Genomic DNA, 19,739 nt, shown 5'->3' on the forward strand with positions numbered 1-19,739 from the left:
TAGTAATTTGCAGCAAGACAGCTTTTTCAGTATTTGCAGCAAGACCGAATGAGTTTATCAAAGTACAGTGGAACCTCCCTTAGCGGACACCTCTCTATTAAGGACACTAGTTTTGGTCCCAAATTGGTTGTTTCCATTCAATTTGACCTCTCTAATCAGGACACCTCTCGATTAAGGAATAGCACTTCTCAGTCCCAAGGGTGTCCTTATTAGAGAGATTCTACCATAAATCAAGTTTCCACTCTGAGAATGAGTAACAGTCGTCGAGCAAGAACGTGGATTAATTGGATTGACGAAAGTCTTTTGTTAATTCTTAAACAAGTAGATTAAGATGAATAACGAACATTACAGTGTAGTAGAACCTCTCTATAAAGGACACCATCAGGACTTACATATGCCGCCCTTAATAGAGAGGTGTCCTGATTAGAGAGGTCAAATTGAATAGAAAGTACCAATTTTGGACCAAAACTAGTGTCCTCAATAGAGAGGTTGTCCTCACTAGAGATGTTTGCACTAAGGGAGGTTCCACTGTATGCACTTTGCGCCAACGAAGCCTCGTTTTTAATTCAGTGGTTATGGTTAGGCTTGGGTTGGTGCAATAGATGGAAGCAGTCAGAAAGTATTTAAAATCAGATTCTTTAATTTGAGGTGTTTCGCTTCGAGATTGATACCTCACTGTCGGTATTGATTGTCTACCACCAGTTGGGTAACAATTCCTTTAAACTATATGTACCTGGATTCCAGATCAACCTGTGCATAAGCATGCATTTATGAAGTCATATCAGTATACATCCATCATATCAACACAACAGGTCAATAAACATTGAAAATTATCACCAACTGAATTTGAAACACTTCACTAGACGAGTGTAATGCTGCCACAAAATCCAAGTCGGAGTGGGAATTGTAATAGTTCTTTGTATCAACTGTATAGTACTGCAGTACAACTTCACAACATCACCAAAAGTATACAGGTACCATAAAATCTCAAGAATTTGAAATGTAAAACATACCTTACGGAAACTTCCCTTCCTCATTTTCTCTCCCACAGAAAGATTTACTTGACCAAGATAGATGATTCAAGATAGATCATCAACCTGCCACAAAGATCAGGCTATCAATGTTGACACTGAGGGATGTAAACACCACTCAGGTATAGAATCCACATCACAAACTGTGTCAAGTTTAACAATTTTATGACAACCAGAACAAACTTACAAAGGATCCCGATCTTTATCAATCTGACTGAGGGAAACTCTCATATGTTAACCCCCGTATCACCAAAATGTTAACCCAATATTACCCACACATTACTACCTGTATCACCCACACGTTAACCCTGTATCACCCATATAAGTATCATCCACATGTGAACCCTGTATCACCAGCATTAAACCCCATTTTACCCACACAAACCTGTATCACCCACATGTTCCCCCTTTATCACCCACATGTTAACCCTGTATCACCCACATGTTCCCCCTTTATCACCCACATGTTAACCCTGTATCACCCACATGTTCCCCCTGTATCACCCACATGTTAACCCTGTATCACCCACATAAGTATCATCCACATGTGAACCCTGTATCAACAGCATTAAACCCCATATTACCCACACAAACCTGTATCACCCACACGTTCCCCCTTTATCACACACACGTTATTCCTGTATCACCAACATGTTAACCATCACAAACATGTTTGTACCATCCACATGTTAATCCTGTGGAACCTATGTACATGTTAACCCTGTATCGCCAATATAACCCTGAAAACCTATATGTTAACCCTGTATCACTAATATGTTGACCCTGTATCACCACGTTAACCCTGCGTCACCCACAGGTTAACCCTGTATCGCCAATATAACCCTGTATAACCTATATGTTAACCCTGTATCACCAATATGTTGACCCTGTATCACCACGTTAACCCTGCATCATCCACATGTTAACCCTGTATCGCCAATATAACCCTGTATAACCTATATGTTAACCCTATATCACCAATATGTTAACCCTGTATCACCACGTTAACCCTCCATCATCCACATGTTAACCCCGTATCAGCACATGAGCTGGTGTCTGGTCTCCAGCACCACATTCACTCCGAGCAGATTCTCGTAAGCCTATTCTGTGAAGGGCACGAATTCAGAGTCATGAGACATGGTCAGCAAAATATAATCAGGTTTAAAGCAAATATTGCCAGAACAAACATAAGAGTTCATGATTAGAGAGACATTTCGTGCAATGCCATCAGACAACGACAGATGATAGTAACAGTGTTCACTGATAGAAGGAATGAAATTTGTACAATTTTCTGCACCATGTGACCGTCCACCAATGACCATTATCCAAGCCAACCAAGATTTTTAGTCCATTTAAACCCTTCATAGAGGAGCTCACTTCAATAGCTCAACTGATAGAGCAGTGGACCAGCAACCCAAAGATCTGTGCTTCGAATCCCTGTCAAGGCAACTTGATTTTTCTGTACTTATCTTATTCCTTCTTTATATGAGCCAGAATTAGCATCCTGTATTTTTCAGTCGCAGAAAATAATTGGCTCATGTATGTTTGAATCATCATTTGTCAAGATAACTTGATTTAAAGACAAAAGTTTGTAATAAATCACATCTTTTATCAAACCCATCTGAGTAATACGAAACCGCGGGACTGAGTTGACATCTTCCTCATTGACTAGCGCGGAAGACTTCTTTCTGGTACAAAGTTTATTCAGAAGGGTTACAGGAAAATTCGTCCCCGGAAAATTCGTCCCCGAGGATAATTCGTCCCCGGAAAATTTGTCCCCGAGGATAATTCGTCCCTGGAAAGTTCGTCCCCGAGGATAATTCGTCCCCAGAAAATTTTACAAAGTTGAAAGTTTCTGACTTTACTTTCTAAGACTCTTAAGTCTTGTCGAATTCAGAAGGCAGAATGGCAGCTATTCTGACCTTGGTGAGGGTTCTGACTCAGGCAGTCGGCACTAAACGGGACCGAAGTCGTGGATAGGCTAGGCAACCTTGAGCGAGCCAGAACTGACTGACTTGCAGTGAAAACTCACTGATATATATACAGAAATTGGGCCCAGCCTAAGGTTCCCCGAGTCGAGCCTGCACCAAAGCCATACATGATGTTGTAAATCATACATTTAAACATATTCTAAATCATGAAATCAGAGAAATATTTCCCCCCATCCCAAGGTTATGTAACAGCAACAGGTGGATATCGATAACCCGATTCCCATCAGCTTGTTGGCAGGAATATCCCAGTGCACTGTTCTATCAACAGGCCTGTGAATTCCTGTCAACCAGAGTTGGAATATTGTAGCTGATGCAACCTCCATGATTACCAATAACCCAATTATAGTAAGCCCATGACTCATGAATCTGCTGAATTATTTAGTACTAGCATTGTACCTGTGGTGCAGGCAGGTTTAAATGGGCTAGACCTTGAATAGATTGAATTGCAATGAAAATCTAATGCAATATCAAAGGAGCCATATCGAAGAGACAAATAAAACCAACCATTTGTCCACAGACTTGGACCTAGCTGTGGCGTGCTGTATGCGTGCATATAAAAGTATATCAGTTGGTCTGATAGAGATGATGAGGCAATGCCTCGTTCCATAGTCAGCAATATGTGCCTTTTTATACGGAGAAGAAGGAGTACCCAGATAGGCCTTCACATGTCGGCCTCCAAATGGCTCGAACCAATTGCACTATCACTACTATAACTTTAAAATGCGTGCTCCTCCTACATGTAGCCAGGTCTCGGGCAAGGCACTTACTCGACAGGCAAGCTAGACGTTCAGCACCGTGAGCAGCTCCTTGATAAGGCCATTTCAGGTTCAGCGCGCCTCTTCAGATCAATTATTGAAAGCTGTGGTGAGCACATAAACAGACCATGATTGGTAACCTTCATTTGAAATTCCCTTCATAATCAAGGGCTAGCTCTGGCTAACACAGCACCCATAAACAATAGACCACCAATTTGACCCCAGCTTCTTACTGCGGGAAAACCCAAGTCCAGCAACCGAAAGTACCAAAAATACATTTTTGTTTACATTTGAACTGCACACATACGTTTGTTTACAATTTCTTTCCCCACGAAATCTCGAACATCAGGTGACCTGCAATCGTGGATTGAAAATAACATTAACCTTAGTTCAGCAGGTCAACAGGTGAAGGCTGTTCCAATCATCCCCCTACAGCCAGCTGTTCAACAGGTAATGTTAGCCACCCCACAGGGAGTGCAGGTAATTGATTAAGCCCCTGCATAACTAAACGGCTATGACTTGGCTTCTGTGAGTGGTAAGGAGAATTGACAGTGTCCGATTAAAAATCCCTCATTACTGCTCCGCTGAAGTAAATTTCCGAAAATAAACATAACGTTGCATCAGTATAACATATCACCTGCAAACGTGCAAAATTTCGAGACGAAACACTACCCCCAAATGGCACTTTATCGAGCCGCCTTATAGTATTATGATATAGATATAGCCGCATGTACACCACCTGAAAATGGACCACCAATCTTCTGGTTCGCAAACCAATGCCGCACCATCGAAAATCCACCAAGCGCGTACACCAGCGCTGCAGCTAGTTATAAAATCCGGCAACAGATGGCGCGCAAACAATAAGCAGAGAGCGCCATTTCGAAAGCGCCGCCTGTCGCCGAACCATCTAACTAGCTAATTGCCGATCCATTAGCGCGTACACCACGACAAAGCCGAGCTTTTAACAAGCCGGGCGAATTTAAATCATCAAGCTTGATGGGACAAATTTGTCGCGGCAATGTGGTGGTGTACGTGCAATTGGTACACCAATATTTCGTGGTGTACGCGCAACTTATATGATTGCACTAGTAATATGTGTAATGTTACCCTTTGGTATCAAGAGGATGGGCCTACATTTTGTACCATTTTAAAAGACATAATGAGTGGAAAGCCAGAGAAATGATTTCATAACTAGTCCAGAGACACTATCACAAAGAAAGTATAAAATAACACCATTTTCTGTAGATCAACATAGAATTTTGAGACTAATGTAGCTTTAGACACTACCGTGTCTTCTTCAAGGTCTGTGGTAAAGACACTGTACGGTAGTGGCGAAAACTACATTAGTCTCAACAAAATTCCATGTCGATCTACAAAAAATTATTTTATACTTTCTATCTGATATTATTCATCTCAATTGACACGGCATCTTCCTATTCTCATTCCAAAGACACTATTTCCTCCTCTAGATTACATGTCTCAAGTTATGACTTGACGTCTGCTTCCAAATAAAAAATTTTAAGTTCATAGCTTTAGTGGTTAAGAAACGTTTACATAGTAGTTACACTCAAACGACCAATTTACGCCATTTGACCTCTGTGACCTTGAAAAGTAAGTCAAATCAAAAACCCATATGATATTTGATGTATCCTTGTTAGGAGAACCTACCATAAAAATATCATCAAAAACAAGTCACAAATAAGCAAATATTGCCATTTTTACCTTTTTTAGTTTTGGCCCCCTGGTGGCCAAGTCGAGGAATCAGGTCAGACAGAAATTCAGTGGCAGCGGTTATATGACGTAGGGAGTCATGGGTAGCAAATTTAAAGTTCATAGCTTTAGCGGTTGAGAAACGTGCCATGGTTACACTCAAAAACGGCCAATTTACCCCATTTGACCTCTGTGACCTTGAAAACTAGGTCAAATCGAAAACCCATACGATATGTGATGTTTCCTTGCTAGGAGAACCTACCATAAAAATGTTATCGAAAATGAGTCACTCTAAGAGAGATATCACACTTTTAGGGTTTCCACTTCTGGCCACCTGGTGGCCAAGTCAAGAATCAGATCAGACCGAAATTCATTGTCAGAGGTCACTTGACCTGGGGGTCCTGTGTGCAAAGTTTCAAGTTCATAGCCCTAGCGGTTAAGAAATGTGTCACTGATGGACTCTGCGGTATTGTATAGACTCCCCTAAGGTGAGCCAAAAATAAACCTCTTGAAGAACAATAGTAGGCCTATCTTTCATGTCGGAACAGACTATAAACTGATAATGTACTAACTGATTTATAGGTTATTAGTGTGACAGACCACTATGCTATCTTCAAAATATGAATGAAATCATTTAAACTGAGTTTCCAAACACTTCAAACTTCAAATAAAGAGTGAACCACTTCACGCTTTTGAAAGAGCTGGCAATTGAAGTGGCAGACTTTTCAAATCATAATTTGGTCACTTGAGCGGTTTGGGTGAGACAATCAATACCGACAGGGAGGTATTGATTGAGGTAACATCTCAAATTAAATGTTGAATAATGTGGTTTAAATGCTCTTGAAATGCTTCCACATTTTTTTACCAACCCAAGCGGTTCCGGTTGCCAGACCATAACCGTTGATTTCAACACTGTTAATTGCAGTTCATTCCCAACTCAGTTGTTTCAGAATTATTGGCCTTGTGACTCCTTCTTTGGCCAAAATTAGATTACCCCCTCTTAACTTAAAGGCCCCCCCCCCCCATAGATAAGACACCAGGTAAAAGCAATCACCTTTTTAATGTCTCATTCATGAAGGATGTGGCAATCGAGAATTTTTTGTTTAAACGCCTTGCAAAAGGACACAAATATGAAACAGCTGTGATCCCTCTGGCTGACCGCCAAGCACTCTAACCATTATGCCACCTAGCTTCCCTGTCTGCTCATTGAATAACATGATTGAAAGGATTGAAAGACCTTTCTGTGATTCCATTTTCTATAGATATTTTAACAGAATGAGAGTTATTCACACAGACTGAGTAAGTTATATAAAATTTGTTTTGTTATTTTAAACTCGCTGTTGTAAAACTAAAATTCAGAGCAGGCCCAGAGATTTTACATTTGAATTAGGTTTCTTAGCCTCAAATCATGAATGGACAATAATTCCTATTCCAAAGGCATGTGGCATCTTTGGCAAACATGTCTCAATGAGTCATTGTGTCTAAATAGTCGATAATAGCTGTCTGTGAAGAGAAGACTAAAAATAACATGACATATCATATTACCCCTTAAAAAGCCTGGGTTCCCCAGAGGTACCCACCTCCGTACCCTGGGTTCCTAGGGTGTTGACAGGGTATTTGAAAAGAATCTAGAATAAAAACTAGAAGAGAAAAACCTTCCAAGTAAAGTTTGTGATGTTCCTCTAGCTTTCCTCTATCTATTTAAGAGTCCTGAATGAAAGAAGACGCCCTCATTTCTTTAAACGGAGACGAAAATGCCAGTGGTGGCCACTTTCTGACGTTTTTACCGAAATCGGCTCTATCCCAGCCCTAGGCCCTGCTGGGCGGCCCTATGAAAAAAAATCTGCTTGACTGGCGCCAGCAACACGCTGAGCGATGGGAGAGACATCATGTGGTAGTGGCTGAACTAATACTCGTTCAGTAACTGATAGCAATGGGCTCAACCATTCAGTACCAAAACCGGCCGCTCGGGTATATGTGCCTCTTGTCAGCGGCACAGAAAACGGCCGCCCGGGTTCTAGGGGTTAATTAAGTTTTTGTTCCTAGGAAGTTGCCGATACACTGCCATGGGTCACTGCACAATAATATTGATACAAATGATGAACTACAGGCAAAATGGGACAAAAGAAGCAGGCCTTTCTAATGTTTCTATAAGCAGCCTGTTGGTGAGCCAAGCTGAACCAGGGGACACCAGATATCATAACCACCAAAGCCACCAGTGATGCTCCTGACCCCATTCCTTCACTTTTGACTTCCCAGGCCCTACATGTAATCGGTCAACATAAACAGCGTCCACCAGCACCCACCAGCGTGCATCAGGTTTCAAGTCAGGTATAAAGTCATCAAAATAAAATCTAGTACTAGTAGCCATAAACGAAATAAGCACACCATCCATAACATATTTCATGAAAATTTCATGACATTTAGGTGTAAGATAAGGGAGATGTTGTCTGAAATCACAGGGCTCCTGTAGTATTGGGAAGCCTTATCATTTCCTCAAAGTCAAATCCAACATGGCCACCGACTGAGTGGTGGACGCCAGTCATTTTAGAAAACAACTCGCTAATCTAGCACACCATTAAATGTCAGGATCAGAAAATGTGACAATTTCCGGTTTATTTTGTTTATGACCATTAGATTTTATTTTAATTACTTTAATTACTTTTAAACCTGGTGGACACTGGTGGACGCTGTTTACTACAGTTCAGTATGACCCCGTGTAATCATATTTTAACCACATGGCAATAGTACTAACAATACATTATAACAAGTGTATTTCAGTCTCAAAATCAATCTTATTAGTCTTATTAAAATACTACATACAATCTATCCCAATTGAAAAGAGTTAATAGACCGTAGGCGAAAATAAATTTCAGCCATTTTGAAAAGGCCTTTGCACAGGCAGCTTAAGTTGACCATGACATAATGTTTTAATAATCAAATCATCACCAAAAGCATTCAAAATATCATGACAATTGGAAGACATGGACAACAATTCTAAAATACCTTGGTACCGTAAAGTCAACTTTTAAATGGAAAATGCATAAGCCTCGTTCTGAGAGTGGAGTGTTTTGGACACGCAACCAAGATGCTCTACCAAAGTTCCCTTGGGTTGCACTAAAATGTGGAACCATGCACACAGCTCACTTCAGAAGTTTGAGGCTCTCAAAACACTGCTTCAAACACAAATCAGCCAAGGAAGCATCAACCACCCTAAGTTTTTTAATGAGCTTTACACATATTTGCTGAGAAAAACGCTCCAAATAGCCCATTTGCGCGGATTTTAGCGTCACTTGAGCGAGCCGATCCGGACTTCCTATACGCGCTGCCGTAACATAATGTAAACAACGGCGCTAACGGCGCTCCGGGCAGGCGATGGATGGAATTTGCCATATTCGCACATATTCAAGTTATTTCGTGGCCTATCTTTTTAAGTTTGAGGTATTTTAGAATAGAAATTGAACCCTCGGCTTCGGACCTTGGTTGAGTTACCAAGACACTCTCGGGTGGAGCTAAAATTTCGTCCAAACCCTCGCCTGTCGGCTCGGGTTTGGACTGTATTTTAGCTCCACCCTCGAGTGTCTTGGTAACTCAACCAAGGTCCTCCGCCTCGGGTTCAATTCCTTAAGTAAATTGCTTGAATAAGCTTGTAATATTTTTACTTCTATGCCAAGGTTAACAATAACATACGCTGCCTTTGAAAAGGGTCTTTTCAAAATTGCCAAAATTTATGTTTGCACTCGCAGGTTGTCGATTTTTGGACGTTGGAACGCAAAGAATTGCAATCACCAACTCTCCTCCTCTGATGCATGGTCGGTCATCAGTAGGCCTAATCCATCAGTAGGCCTAACGACCAACGTCATAGACACCCTGCGAAAATAAATTTCGGCCATTTTGAAACGACCCCTTTCACAGGCAACGTTTGTTTACCATGGCATTAAAGTAGAAATATAGTCTACAAGTGTATTCAGGCAATTTACTTGAAGTTGTCCATGTCTTTCAATATGATGATGATGATGATATTTTGAATGATTTTGGTGATGATTTGAATTAAAACAGAACTTTTATGTCATGGTAAACTTACGCTGCTGGTGAAAAGGGTCTTTTCAAACATGTCAAAATGGCCGAAATTTATTTTCGCATACGATCTAAACGTCAGATCGACCTACATGTAGATATTAAAATACATTGTTATTCAAGCATGTCAAGACTCAAGGGCAAGGCGTACACAAAAGTCATTGATCAGAAGCCCAACTTTGACCTCCATAAAATCACCAAATCTATCCCTAAGTTAACAAAGTCAGGTCACCAGATGATTTCCCTTATCAAGCAGATTATGTAAAACCTTACCGATTCCTTTGACATGACTAAATATGATTAGAAACTTGAAAAGTTTATCAGCAGATTGTTGACAATAACACTACACTGTAGTATTGTACACGTGTAGTGCGTTGCTTGTGGGTAGGGAGAAAAAGTGGAATTGATAATGGGCCCACACTGGAACGAAGCACAAGTTAAAAAATTTATGGTTCTAGCATTTCAACCGAAACATTAATTTAAATGCAAAACTCTGTCATCATTCTGTCACTGACTTGCCGATCAGACATGCTGGCAGTGAACGATGTGGCATTTTGCCAAAAAGGTGACAATGCAGCACTTAATTGGCATTCTGCCAATGTCCATTGAGAACATTCATATTATCATTTTATTCATATGTTGGCCTTTTATACACCTTTCCAGAAATGGGGCGCTGAGTGTCCGAAATAGTGATGTCATAAGGGGAAACTAGGCCTTATGGAGGGACAAAGGAGATAGTTATGGTTGACCAACACACTTGAATGCCTTTGATGACGGACAAGGGGGAAAAAGTTAGTTCCATTCCAATGCAAGCCACCATCGGGAAGCATGTATAGAACACACCATTTTGTTCTAAAGAAATGCCTTTTCATAAGACCCTGCAGATGGGCCAAAGATGTTCATTGATCAGGAATCGCAATGGGGAATTTTTGTAACAGGACACCTCCAATTACGTCAATTACAGAGTCCCTGTGCAGATGGTCCTGTACATTAACACCTGCTATTAGGTGCACTGCAAAACCACAAATCCTTAGTAACTCGGCAAACCACCGAGAAGTGAGCCAGATTGAAGGATGAACACTGCCAGTTTTATACCCATTGATAAATGCCTCTTACTTCGTCACAGAGGAAATGTCAGCAGGTTTAGATTTTGCTTGAAATTTAACTTATTCCAGGTCCAGAACGAGAAGGCCTTAAAGGGGGATTATAGGCAGGAGGAGAGGGGCTAGTTTGGCCATCTTCAGGTGACTAATATACACAGCAAGAGCCCTTGTTCATGTCAGACTCAGCGCTAAATATATCCCTCGTACAAGCGCGAATAATTTCCACCTACTGTGAGATGTGAGAGACTCCTATTGGCGGCTTTGTGTAACTTTATCTTGCCTGCCCAGCTGCTGCCTATATTGTCCCTTTAAAATGTCTCATTCTCTGAGAAAGTCTGGGCTAGGGGTAAGAGGACGTATTGTCAACTTCCAAATATTTGCAGATATTTCTGTTTTGGTGAATTTCGAATAAGTTGGATTCACAAAATTGAAAGTGCAAAGTTTATTTTCCGATTGGAGAAACCGCAAGAAATTTAATCCCCAAAATTAAAGGGGGACTATAGGCAGAAGCTATGGAGTCAAATTGGAGGTCTTCAGGAGTACAATATGCATAGTTGATGCATTCCTTGTACTGATAGATAGGAGACACCTATAGCGACATGGAGTAACTTTATCTTGCCTATACCTAGCTCCTGCCTTTAGACCCCCTTTAAAATCGTTAAAATTTCTTTTTTTTCAGACATTTTCGCAAAGTGCAAAAAAGAATTGTAAAAATTTGGCAGTTTTTAGTTAGTACAGTAGAACCTCTTTATTAAAGACACCCTTGGGACTGACAACTGCTCTCCCTAATGGAGAGGTGTCCTGATTAAAGAGGTCAAATTGAATCGAAACAACCAACTTGGGACAAAAACTAGTGTCCTTTATAGAGAGGTTGTCCTTAATAGGGAGGTGTCCGCTATTGGCACTGTATACATGTATACAATCAACAAAACAGTTAAAACAGATATAATTTCATTTAGAATAATTTATTTCAAAATGGATATCGCTATACAATCTCTCTTGTGCATTAATCAAGTAATTCCAGTCGATTCACCCATTCAGAACAAAAACTCCAAGTAGAGTATCCAGACTAAGTACAGTCCTGATCATATCAATATCAACACATTCTTCATTCAAGATCTCCAAAACTAGTGCACCAATTCCAATACGGTTTTCAGGATATTATCAGAAATCTTGTTTTCTATTTGTAAATGATGGCAGGAATGCGAATGCATGAGTCTTGCATAATGTAATCAGCCAAGTAAAAAACCCTTACAAATTTTTTTTTATTTCAAACTTTTTTTGGAATATTTTTGCTAGAATGAAGTACCCAAAATTCTAAGAATACTGACAAAAAAATCATCAAAATTGAACGAAAAAATGAAGATAGAGCCGATTAACTTTTTGTAAATTAAGGGTTTCACTGCCAAAGGCACGCATTTCTCGTAAAAACATGCCACTTTGCAGTGCCAATGCACTGCTGAATAATAGCTCTATCTTCATTAATAACCCGTTTGATTTTGATGATTTTTTGTCAGTATTCGTAGAATTTTGTGTTTTCTCATTGTAGCGAAAAATATTTCAAAAAAAGTTTGAACTAAAAAAGTTTTTTTCTAAGGGTTTTGTAAATGGCCTATTACATAATGGCGCACTCATGCATTCACATTCTTGCCATAATGTGTGATTAGAAAACAAAATTGCCGACATTATCCTGAAAACCGTATTGGAATTGGTGTACAAGTTTGGGAGATATTGCTTAAGTAGGTGTTGATATTAATATGATCAGGACTGTACATGTTGGCATGAAAGCTAAGCATACTGGACAAACATCAAATTTCAATTACAAAGTTGATTGGATCAGTAACGTGTTGATTTTCTAGAAAGTGGAAGTGAAGCTTGCAAAAACATAGAGCATAATCAGTAAATCCAAGGTGTCCAAAAAATGCATCATGGTATATTGGTTAGAGGACTGGGTTCCTAATGAGGAGGTCATGGCTTTGACTCTCGCAATTGAGGATCACCTCTGTTTTGTCTTGGTGAACTAGAACCTTTCTATCAAGGCACCTCGGGGTTTTTTTTGGCAAAAATAGAATAGCTATTGGAAGAAATTGCTATCAGGATGTGAAAAAATTGGTCAATAAGGCTAGAGAGTAGTTTTCATAGTTTACGCACACCCGGTCATGTGCCTGGTTATTCTTTGTTAGAGTTGTTTGCCGGAGTGAGAGTGAGTGTAATGTTAGTGTTGTCGCGACATGGACTCGTCCGAAAGGATGGGAATGCAGGGAGACTACCGATAAAGTAACAGTCCTTCTGACGGCCGATCAAGGGGGAGTTATCGGCGGTGAAGAATGGATATACGCACAACGATGGGGGATCGGTATTTTCTAACTAGACAGTGGACACAACCAATAACCGCTATATAATCCAAAACTGGAACCTGCATTTCTTGGACACCCTGTATATGAATATCGATTTGTCCTACCCTTTTTGTCTCCGAGTGAAAAATTCATACACTTGGAGACGGATCAAATAAATAAGCAAAAAGTAGAGGTGCACTGACAACTGCACAATAAATATTCAGTCACATAGAAAACAGCCGAAGTGCATTCAGAGACTACATTGGGAACCTTCAGTCATACCTGGGAACACAACATAAAGTTTTCGGAATTTTAAAGGGGTACGCCGTTCGTAATTACTATGGTCCAGTATAATAGAAATCCACTCATACACAATGCCGTAGTGCAGTTATTGTTGATATGAATTTGTTGAAAAATTGGTATTTATAGTATTTGTATATCTGTCTACAGAAAGGCAATGCTGAATATTATATTCAATATGTATTTACGCAATTGAAAGTATCCAAATTCAATTACAAATTCAAAATTATTTCGAACGGCGTGGGCCTTTAAAACAGTTCTAACCTATAGTGAGGGTTGCTAATCCACGAAAAGAACAATTATCTGTAATTCGAATAAGACGAAAATGACATATTCTACAATGTGAAAAGTATTTAAAGAGTTACATAGCGGAAATCGGGTCACACAATTTTCTTGTTTATTTATAACTTACGATTTGCATCAACAAAAAAACCTCCATAACAGGGTTACTTTTCAAAGACTTCAAAAAGTACAAGAGTTTTACACGATACAAATGAACATGATATTTTCTATAAATTTAAAGGGAATGTAGGCCTCTGGCACTATACAGGGTGGCCCAGAATTATTTTCCCTTTCACAATAGCTATTGTGTATCAATTGTGTGAGGGAAAATAATTCTGGGCCACCCTGTAGAATTCTTTAAAAATAACAGCAGAAACTGAAATACTCAAGATTCACTATTTAAGACCACTTAATTGATTTCTACGAAATTGACACAAAGGACAAGCCGGTATATCACGTTATGACCATGCAACAATGCTGTGTTGCTTATTCATTGTCCTTCCAAATTGAGCATGTTGAATGGCCTCAAATAACCCCGTGCATAATAACTCCAGTTTCTTGAATTCAGTCCAGCATTCAACAAGAGAAATCTTGAGAAAAATATCCATTCATGAGCTGACCCATTACATCGTATTCACCAGATCCTCATTTGAATGGATGTGGAAAGATTTCATTTCTTTGAAAGAGCCTTTCACAACATTGCCAATTTTGACCCTTATAAATAGTGTATTCATTTACTTGTAATAAATTAAATCATGAGCACATTTCCCTTTGATTGACAAATTTAGGGATCAATTCCAATACATGAATATTCAGTCACCTCCCACATGTGAGGTCAAATGCTTAGCTGAATATCCTGAAAGGGTCTAAGATCAGTAAATCTAGGCTACATGTACTAATTTATCAAAATTAGTATGGCAGCGCACCAACATAAGTCTTCTGAAGAACAATTGAACAGTAAGTGGATTTCATCTTCAATGCTCCTTCAACAGAGCAAATCACCACACACAAGATACTAATAAGGCCTATGCCGTTTGAAATTTGTAATTGAATTTGAGAAAGTGTCCAATTGCGTAATGACGCACTAGATGAACATTTTATCAAAATTAGTATGGCAGCGCACCAACATAAGTCTTCTGAAGAACAGTTGAACAGTTGAACAGTAAGTGGATTTCATCTTCAATGCTCCTTTAACAGAGCAAATAACCACACAGATACTATAAAGGCCTATGCCGTTTGAAATTTGTAATTGAATTTGAGAAAATGTCCAATTGCGTAATGACATACCAGATAAACATTTTAGCATAGCCGATATGCAGACTGATATACACATACTATAAATGCCTAGTTTCAACAAATTTGTATGCATAATAAGTGCACTAATACATTGTGTAAAACTGCATTTCCATTTTCCTGGACCACCAGTATAGATAACCAACGGCATACCCCTTTAACTAATAAATTAAGCAGAGCTAAGCGGCAGGAGACTACTCAATGTCCACAATACATCCCACACCACCATCATCCAAGTAAGAGAACAGGTCACCCAGTACATGGGGAATCACGACAGCCTCCTAACCGTTGCCAAGAAGAAAAAGCTGAGGTGGTTCGGCCATGTCACGAGAGCCAAGCAAACACTAGCAAATACCATCTTGCAGGGCACAGTGGAGGGTAGCAGCCGACGCGGCCGTCCAAAGAGAATTTGGATAGATGACGTGACGCACGGGACTGGAAGAAAGACCAGAGACCTGATCCGCCTCGCCGAGGACAGAACCGTGTGGTGTCGAATCATTAATAGCTTAGGGTCGCCCTGCTACGGACGTGATGATGATGGTGATGATGAAGCGGACATAAAAACTACCACCGCTAAGTAATATTGGGACAACGTTAAACAATAATGTGTTTGGAATGTAATCAAACAACGCCATCTATCAAAGAAAATACAACCTGTAGGGTTCAACCCTAACTTTTGAAAAAATTTCAAAGAGACGGCACCTCGTTTCAGTGCTGAGAAATCATGAGGATGTACCTTTAACATGTTTACAACTTAAAACACATACATATTACAATTAACAAAGTCGTTAACAAATCACAGCAAAAAACAACAAAACACCTTTCTGATTCTTTTTTGTCATTCATCCGTTCTCATCCCAAATCCAGTATAACCGCGTATGTACACCTAGCGTACACCCAAAAGGGTCTTTTTTATACAAGGCCTGCAACTAAACTTTCCTGACCAGCCTGAAGTTTGCTACTAATTTCACATTCCTTATTTCCAGTTTGTTATGATAACCCCAACCATAACCATCCGAGGAAAGGCAATAAGTAGAATCGGGAATAAGGATCAATAAAAAATAAGTATCCAACTTCAACCTGGTACTTGTGTCCAAGCCCAGCCTAGTGGATTCATTGTAACTTTCCTCCAAAACATGAGGTGGCAGCACTATCTCTTTACCAAATGACACCTTGTCTAAACAATACCACACGCGAAAGACAATATTTAAGTCCTTGAAGCCTGCACAATTCCGGACCTCCACCCAAAGAGCCTTAATTGGCATCAAAATTTTCCCAGCCATCATTTACAAACTTCAATAGACTGAATTATGATGATTGATGTAAGTTTCCCTGGATAAATAGTTCGATAATTACATGTACATGGATTTTAAAGCGAAGCCGAGTGTGGGGAATGCCAACATGTGCACATCTCTTGTCTGAATTTGTCAACTTCATTTTCGTTTTTCATCACAAACTCCAGTAGAACCTCTCTATTAGGGATACCCTCGGGACTGACAAGTGCTGTCCTTAATAGAGAGGTGTCCTGATTAGAGAGGTTAAATTGAGTGGAAGCAACAACTTTGGGACCAAAACTAGTGTTCTTAATAGAGAGGTTGTCCTCAATAGAGAGGTTGTCCTCAATAGAGAGGTTGTCCTCAATAGAGAGATTGTCCTCAATAGAGAGGTTGTCCTCAATAGAGAGGTTGTCCTCAAATAGAGAGGTTGTCCTCAATAGAGAGGTTGTCCTCAATAGAGAGGTTGTCCTCAATAGAGAGGTTGTCGTTAATAGAGAGATTGTCCTCAATAGAGAGGTTGTCCTCAATAGAGAGGTTGTCCTCAATAGAGAGGTTGTCCTCAATAGAGAGGTTGTCGTTAATAGAGGTGTCCGCTAAGGGAGGTTCCACTGTACGTACTCAGTCCAGACTACCTCCCCTTTCGGAAAAAACATCACTGTCCTTTGAGGGCTGTGTATAATCAAAATAGAATTAACCCTGATCTAAATCGGTGAAGCCATTTCAACAAACGGATGCGGTGGGTGCCTTTAAAAGCAATAACATGCTGGAGTTATTTACCAATATTGATTGTAAGATTCGCACTGCAGTGGGAAACAAAACACCAGAGAAATAAAAATTGCGACCCAACCTATCAAGTGTAAATCTTCTTCATCCTGTAGCGCCCCAGAAATGATTGATTGTCACCGTTGCGACTTGCAACAAAAATCTTATGTGTGCGGTGGCCATTGCAGGCACCTGCAATCGCTTCAACCTGAATAAACGTCAAACCCAGGGATTACTGGTTCGACCTGCAGACAAGTAAAACTTTTATCGCACATTGCAGTGATAGCAATAATTTTCACTGCTCGCAGTGATAATAGCTACTTGTTTGCAAGTTGCTTTCAAAATAGAAGAAAAGTTTAATTGGGTGCCTTAAGAAGGCAGAGACTGAAAGAAGTTCCTATTCCTATAAGAACCATAGTCTTGATTTCTCCTTCCTAAACCCATAAGCATGGAAAATCTCCTCCACAAGTAGAAAGTTGCAAAGTCCAAAACTGCCCATATCACTTTTATGATAGAAGATCACATGAAAAATACAAGATTCAACATGATATTGAAGTAAAGCAAGCTCAAATTGTAATCGAATACCAATCATCAGATGCTGCAATCTGCGAAATGTCCACATAATAGTGGATTTCTAAGCCATTATATCATTGACTGATAAACTTTCATGCTACTTTTTAAAAATGTTGTCAAGAAAAAAACGCGCAAAATTGGCACAAGCAGAAATACCCAGTTCAGAGAATTCATATTTGGTGCATCCATTAATCAGTGATTCTCTAACCACAGAAGTTCAAGACTTCCAAAATTTCATCAGTCTATCTTTCTGTAAAATTCATTTGTCCATCTGAACATTTCTGATCTTCGTCTGCCTGAACATTTCATCTGTGTGTCCATCTGGACATTTCATCTGTGTGTCCATCTGGACATTTCATCTGTCTGTCCATCAGGCATTTCATCTGTGTGTCTGTCTGAACATTTCATCTGTCTGTCCATCAGGCATTTCATTTGTGTAATCCATCTGAACATTTCATCTGTCTGTCCATCAGGCATTTCATCTGTGTGTCCATCGGGACATTTCATCTGTCTGTCAATCAGGCATTTCATCTGTATAATCCATCTGAACATTTCATCTGTCTGTCCATCAGGCATTTCATCTGTGTGTCCATCTGAACATTTCATCTGTCTGTCCATCAGGCATTTCATCTGTGTAATCCATCTGAACATTTCATCTGTCTGTCCATCAGGCATTTCATCTGTGTGTCCATCGGGACATTTCATCTGTCTGTCCATCTGAACATTTCATCTGTGTGTCCATCTGAACATTTCATCTGTGTGCCCATCTGAACATTTCATGTATCTGTCCATCTGAACATTTCATCTGTCTGTCCAACCATTAATTTCATATCCGTCTGACAGAACATTCATCTCCTCATGAAAACAGTCTCTAGAGCCTTATATACATTCTACAGAACCCAACAGTATATACAACATGTACAGCGACGTTAAACGCCAACGGTATCCGGCACCGTCGTCATAATTCAAGTTTGGGGCCGTCTGATGGCTTGTCGATACTCGTGCGAAGTTCTGTTAGGGTCGATTTCATCTGGAATTGAAACGGTTCAAAATTAGAATCAATGCGGAATCTTGACACCAGACTATGAATGGGGGGGGGGGGGCAGACGGTAGCCTGAATCAGAGACTATAGATATGACTCGCAATCAGATTTCAACAGAGGACAATACAACTACAATTGTTTTAAAAACTGTCGACCCTTTCTTATTACCCCTTTCGACCCTTTCTTATCAACCCAGCACCAGCGTACCTTTCCGAGCTAGTACGGAATCTTTGCAGTCAAAGACAAACTCGTGCCACAAGCGGTAGGAAGCTGCACATCAGCAGGACCAGAACCTCTTATGGTGAAAGGTCTGCTCTTAGTGCAGCCCGCTTGTGGAACCAGCTGCCACTGGACTTTCACTCACTTGACTCTATTGTATCCTACTAAAGGGAGTTGAAAACGTGGCTATTCAGAAGGGCTTTGGGGGAGTAGCGCTTTAACATCTTTTTATCGTAATGAGAAGCGCTATATAAATATGGACTATCATTATTATTATTATTATTAACCCTGTCGCTGCAGTTGACGAGCATAGCATGTTATGTACATGGTCTCATTACGTCATTGTAGTTGTATTGTCTAAAATATGGTTGCACCGCACCGCCTCCTCTCTGAACACGCCAAACGTACTCAGGGATAATTAGTTTCGCTCGATTCAAATGGGTGTTTTGAGCCCAACTTCCCTCTTTCAAGATCAGCACACTGAGCGGCAGACTGGTCTAACTTTGCCGAGTTTTGGAGTCAGCCACTGTCCAAAACGACATGATTTCACAGAAACTATGATAAGATGTCATTTTCAACAGTAAATGCGGCAAATTTTGGCCACTGTAAGGAGTGCTTGTCTAGGAAGAGTGAATTAGGATCAGCATTAGCACTTTATAGGAAACACACCAACATCAGAGAGTCCTGGGTTCATCTTCTTCTACTCCTGCTTTCGGAATATTTGAGACGCACCCAAGACAGCCCGTCCGTTTTCGGTATCAAAGTTGGCTGTCCTAGAGAGTTCCACCACAGAGCCCCAGGGCTTTGTGGTCTGGGTGGTGTGTTAAGCAAACAGCCCAGGGTTAATACAGTAGAACCTCTCTATTAAGGACACCCTTTGGGCTGACATATGCTGTCCATATTAGAGAGGTGTCCTGATTACAGAGGTCAATTTGGATGAAAATTACAGGTTTGGGACCAAAACCAGTGTCCTTATTAGAGAGGGTGT

General features: G+C 40.2%; 1 protein-coding gene across 6 annotated transcripts in view; it reads right to left on the reverse strand.

The window, feature by feature from the left end:
- Positions 1–11,613: 11,613 nt before the first annotated feature.
- The window catches only part of LOC135502472 (protein Aster-B-like), a 95,500-nt gene continuing 87,374 nt past the window's right edge, over positions 11,614–19,739 (reverse strand). For all 6 annotated transcript variants that reach the window (XM_064795320.1, XM_064795316.1, XM_064795315.1 and 3 more), the window contains one exon: positions 11,614–18,520. In XM_064795320.1, the coding sequence (XP_064651390.1) occupies positions 18,449–18,520 (72 nt within the window). In that variant the 3' untranslated portion in view covers positions 11,614–18,448. The remainder of the gene's footprint in view (positions 18,521–19,739) is intronic.

This window comes from Lineus longissimus, chromosome 18, assembly GCF_910592395.1.
Source record: "Lineus longissimus chromosome 18, tnLinLong1.2, whole genome shotgun sequence".
In the NCBI taxonomy this organism is placed as follows: Eukaryota; Metazoa; Nemertea; class Pilidiophora; order Heteronemertea; family Lineidae; genus Lineus; species Lineus longissimus.